This window comes from Montipora foliosa, unplaced genomic scaffold, assembly GCF_036669935.1.
Source record: "Montipora foliosa isolate CH-2021 unplaced genomic scaffold, ASM3666993v2 scaffold_412, whole genome shotgun sequence".
In the NCBI taxonomy this organism is placed as follows: Eukaryota; Metazoa; Cnidaria; class Anthozoa; order Scleractinia; family Acroporidae; genus Montipora; species Montipora foliosa.
Window position 1 is genome coordinate 1,106,881 of NW_027179715.1, and position 5,397 is coordinate 1,112,277.

Here is a 5,397-nt window from a genome sequence, read left to right on the forward strand (position 1 = left end):
GGGAGGAATGGGCGTGTACACAATGGCCGAATCGTCTCCACGGCGAGCATCCTCGGCTCGTGTCCGAGCCACCATGTCATCGTACCGTTTACGGCGACGTGCGCGAATCCGAGCATTGTTACGTGTCACGGCGGCCACGCCTCCGAGTAGGGCGCCTACACCTGCAGCCACCAAAGGGAGCACAGCGCCACGCTGACGTCGTCGTCGTCGGACGAGCGGTTTTCTTCTTCTTTGTTTCATAGTCCCCTCAAAGGATGTGGATCCCCACGCATCATTCGATCCATCACCATTTTTCGTGCCCAAGGTTTTCGTTGGAGAATCCGTTTCATCATGCCATAATTATATTTAGGCGCCTCATAGTGACCTGTGACTCCTTTGGCACCCATCCTTTTATACTTTTTATCTTTTCCCAATTGGTATCCGGCGGCCAAAGCTTTACCTAGGACCGCCAGGAGACCACGTCCACGTTGTCGTCGTCGTCGATGGCGGCGGACGGCGGCTTCGGTGGCTTTCAGTCCTTTTTTAACAGCGTAACCACCTGCAGCTCCTGCATCTCCCAAGGCGGCTGCTTTTCCTACAGCCAACAGACCAGGAATCACTAACGGAAGGATACCTCCGTCTTGTCGGCGTTTTTTTCGGCGTCGGATGGGTTTGGGCATTATGGAAAAAATGAGGTTCCAGGTGGGCGTGGTGACCCTTTTTATGGATTACTGAGTCGGGAGGAGGTACGTCGGACTGTGGGCGTGCCACCGTCTTCGTAGACCGTGGTCACGGTGTTGGTATGAGTGATGTTCCGAATACGACGTCCATCCGTTCGTTGAAGGGCGTCTTGAGACAACAAGTCCATTTGACGTCGAAGTCCATCCTGATCCAAACGTCGTCGTCGACCTCCACGGCGACTGTTCCCTCCAGGAGACCCTCCTCCTCCAGGAGAACCTCCTCCGCCACCGCCACCATCGCTACCTCGACGGCGGGAGCCTGCAGGAGACGTTGGGAGAGGGAGTCGACGTGGGCGTTTCCCTCCAGTAGTGGGACGAGGACGTTGGGTGGTCGCTGCATTGGAAGGACCACTGGCGGCAAAATCTTGTAAATCTTGGTCAGAGATATGATAATCTTTCTGAATCTGCATTCTCTGAGCGACGGGGATACTCCCGTCCAAGAGAGAACGCATCATGAGTTCTCGTTGGGAGAGAAGCGTATCGGTCTCAAGTCCCAGTTCGGTCAATAGGGCATCGGGATCGGGGATCGGCACACGACCTTGATCCAATGTCTCCAAAAACTCTTGGAACGTGCTGTTGGGTGTTTATGTTCCGACCCCGGCCGGACTGTTTCTTGGAGCCATGTCGGGAATGGTGTTCCCCACACCGGCCGGGGACGTACGTGGTGTCCTGCTCCCCACACCAGCTGGGGAGGTCATCCTGCGGATGGGTTCAGAGAACGATCGGGTTCCTATAGGAATGTGTTGGGCGACCTCGAATCGTTCACTCAAATGCAAAGAACGTCCTCCTTGTCTTCGACGTCGACGGGCAGCTCGTTCTTTGGCTTTCCGTCGTTGTTGCTGTTGACGGTACTCTTGCAGTTCCCTTTGATATTCGGAACGATTGCATTCAAATTGAAACTGGTCAAACGGAGATCCGGGACTGGAAGGTGTGGAAGGAGCTCTCTCTGGTCGGTACTCTGACAAGGCACGTCGATATTCAGAGGGATCCCAATGGGCAAACGGGTATCCTGGGCTACTCATTCACGTTTCCACACTTGGGTCGGACCGTCAGGCTGTGTCACACAACTGAACAGTCGGTACCGATCGTCTGAGGCAGGGTGAAGATCCATCATTATATACCCGTACGGGCGTTGCGTACACCTCTCGAGGAGACGAAGGACGTCACGCCATCGATCGGGAAAGGCTTGTAACGTCAAGGCCCGAAAGCCCGATTGGTCTCTGGGATTCTTGAAAACGAAGAGATAATGGGCATTCCTGGAGATGGTCTTGGCATATTTGCCGGGTGGAAATAAGTCTTGACACAAATACAACACCGTAGTGTTCCGATGATGCGATTCTCGGGTGAATAGATCCAACACGCGATTGTCGTTCCCTCCTTCGTCCATGAGATCGTCCAAGACCAGGATCCCACCTTGACTTTTTCCGAACCAATGTCGAAGATGATCCACGTCGGGGATTCCTTCGTGAAATCGGATCCCACGACCTTTCATCCGTTCGAAACGCGGTTGCCATACGGCATAACAGTAATGACACGGTTTGGTCTGACCTCCTTCAAAGACATCTCCTTCCGTCAAGAGGGCTTCGGTCAATTGCGTCTTGCCACTCCCCGACGGACCGACGATCATCGTACTACTGGGTTGTCGTATCATGATCCCACCTCATCGACGGTAGCGCTGCACATTATCTTTTATACCTTTAAAAGCGTGTTTCCCTAGCAAGAGGCCTACTTTCCCAAATGACGGGGCGGGACCCGATAAGAACATGGACATTCCTTCCGCAATCTTATCTTCCAGTCGGAGTCTACGACGGGCCAAAGCCCCACAACGTTGTCGTCGTCGTCTCCTACGACGCAGTCTCTTACGACAGACCATCTTGCATCTACAGGATAGGGTGTGGCCCGCCCCTTTTTATAGTACAAGACAAGACAAGACAAGACATGTGAAGAAAAAAAATTTTAATGTAGAAGAATCGGTTCATGCGGTGTACAACATTGAAGGGAGGGTAACGCATTGTACTCTTTGACTATTTGACGACGTACTTGTCGACCTACAGCTCGATCGTTGGCTACAAAATCATGGGGAGAAAATTTTTGCACAAACTCGTGCATGGTGCGCCCCCGAACCCTATCTTTCAAAAACATTAAGGCATAATGACCGCAAGCGGTACTGTTCAAAGCCTGGAGGGTCCGGTCGTTCCATTGCACCGAATCCCATTCGTCTTCGAGCCATTGTTCCAAGTCGGGCGCGTGGTAGGTCGTGATGGGGAGTCCGTAACTGTCCATGACTTCACACCGATTTTTCTCCGTCCAAAGTCCTAACCAATGTTGACCCGGTTCCCCTCGTGGATCCGTATTGACAATGTAGGCGGCCCGCGTCGTACGGGGTGGACGCGATGGAAGTCCGTCGGAGGGATGGACGCCGTGAAAGACGCGTTTCAGGACTGGATCGTCCAATGCCAAGGTGCGTAAGGTGACGTCACTCAAAGGCACAAATTCCATCACTCGTACTTTTGATAAACGATGGCTCAGTTGGTACCGGCCTGGAAGCTGTCTTCGAATTCACCAAACACCAAAATGGTGATGTTCTTATTGGGAGCGGCATTAAATCGGATTTCCAGCTTGCCTTTTTGTTTGGGGTTTCGATGATACGGTGAATCGGCATCGCCATTGGGCACATTGTTAAACGTGAATAAGGTACAATTCTTGCCATATCCCCAGTCTCCTGGCTGGATCATGTGAGGACGATGATGTACCATGGAACCACTGGTTTCCAAGAGACGTTGATAGCCCAACCAGTCTTTCCGTGTATTGGTACCATTCAATTCCAATGTCGGATAGGGATATTCTTCCCCACCCACCAGTTGACGGATACTCTTCACCCCAAAATCTTGGAAGGCATACGGGTAATACTCCAAATCCCCATTGAATGCTTTGCTATCCAGCAGCCCGACGACCAGACGGTCGGGAAGACGGCCTGTAAACAATTGGTCTTCCGTCCATAGAGTGGTCTTGCCATCGAACGAAAAAGTGCGGATTTGACTTTTGACCATGGGATAATTAGCCATTTGACCTTTCACATCGATCTTGGTCATCAAGGCGTTGCCCACACTGACATTCAGGTTGACGCAGCACAGATGAAAGGTGACTTTGATATCCCCTGCACCCAACGTGACATAGTTTTTGACTCCTGTACCACTGGTCTTGGTCCCAAACAGAAAAAAGTCTGGTGTGTTGCAAAACAGTTCCATCACCATTTCTACGCGAGGGACCAACAAACGTCCCGTTCGCATGGCGGCCAGATGAGGATACATGATCATGGTAGCTTTGTTGTTGCCATAAAAGAGTTTGGTGGCCGTCTTCAAGGCATTCGTATTGTTATGCGCCCATCCGGCGGTGGTGGAAATGTCATCGTTGGCTCCCGTGGCCCCCAACTGTTCCTCCACGTTCATGTAATTCACCCAACCTTGAGGGGCCAACAGGGTACTGCCTTCGTCTCGACTGTAATTCAAGATGGTTTCGATGAAGGACTTGTACATGTACGTATCCGTCTGTTTGCTCATCAAGACACCACCCAGTCGTAGATTGATCTGCTTGAAGAGACCGTGGGCTAGATTGTTGGTGACGTACACAAACTTGGTGTCGTCGGCATCCGAGGCACTGTTGGCATCCGCCACGATGCCATTGGTCGACGCCGAATTCAGTTTCAGTTCGATTTCAAAATAACTGCGTCCCAAATCCACAAATTCGTCCAAACCGGGAATGGTAAAGGTGATGGGCACGATACCCGTCATGGCTGCACTGTACGGCACCATCCGATGCGAATCGATGGTGATGTCCGTCGAAGGCATGGTAAAGAGTTCCAGACTCATCGTCGTCGTCGTCGTCTTCTTCTACGTCTACGTGTTCTCGGTACGTGGGGGATCAACCAACCACCGTACTGAACGGGGATCCTGCCTTTTATACTACCGGTAGGGGCGGACTGACGTCGACGGTAGGCGCGTTGTCGACGCAACCGCGAATGCACGACCATCGGTCGGAGATTCATCGTCCAAAGATGGACGTCACACTTCGTTTGGCTTTTTTATAGGCATGCCGTCCACCAGCTTTGAGACCGGCTTTCACCAAAGCGCCCGCCTTTCGTTTCAAACCGCGTTTCAACGAGTGTCCCACTACACCTCCGACGTCACTGAACGAACGACCACTGGCAGCGGCTTGAAGTCCCGATTGCACAGCATTCAACAAGACGGGCGACGCAATCTTGATCAAATCTTCGGTGGCACCCGCTCCACGAAGGTACGGAGGATAATACCGTGTTAAACTACCCCCACGCATGATGAGAATGACGATGAGGGTCTCCCGACAGACGTTGTTTTTATACGTACGGTTGTTTCCTCCGGAACTGAACGATGGTTTCACGATGTTTTTTAGCAAAGGTAGCCAGTCGTCCGTCGCTCTCGGCCACACTGACTTCGACGACGTCCAGATACGTACGACGCATGGGCATCCATTGAATGTGGGTCGGTTCGAAATACGCATCACCTCCTCCACGTTGTTGATAGGGGACTTCACGTATCAGGGGGTGTTCGGCATCTCCCACGATGTTGCTGTTCACCACATCCGAATAGATCAGTAAGGTTCGTGAGTCAGGGCTCACGACCGTCCGGAACGCGTCATTCAA

At 52.2% G+C, this 5,397-nt stretch overlaps 2 protein-coding genes across 2 annotated transcripts; both read right to left on the reverse strand.

Annotated features, from left to right (window-relative positions):
- Window positions 1-1,737: 1,737 nt before the first annotated feature.
- LOC137988283 (uncharacterized) lies at window positions 1,738-2,370 on the reverse strand. The gene has a single exon (XM_068834320.1). The coding sequence runs from the start codon at window positions 2,368-2,370 to the stop codon at window positions 1,738-1,740; it is 633 nt and encodes a 210-aa protein (XP_068690421.1).
- An 874-nt stretch (window positions 2,371-3,244) lies between these two features.
- Window positions 3,245-4,567, reverse strand: LOC137988284 (uncharacterized protein F54H12.2-like). Its single transcript, XM_068834321.1, has one exon. The coding sequence runs from the start codon at window positions 4,565-4,567 to the stop codon at window positions 3,245-3,247; it is 1,323 nt and encodes a 440-aa protein (XP_068690422.1).
- Between the last annotated feature and the right edge of the window lie 830 nt (window positions 4,568-5,397).

Bases quoted from the DNA above. Each gene is read 5' to 3' on its own strand.
- LOC137988283 (XM_068834320.1), bottom strand. From the start codon at position 2,370: ATGATACGACAACCCAGTAGTACGATGATCGTCGGTCCGTCGGGGAGT.
- LOC137988284 (XM_068834321.1), bottom strand. From the start codon at position 4,567: ATGCCTTCGACGGACATCACCATCGATTCGCATCGGATGGTGCCGTAC.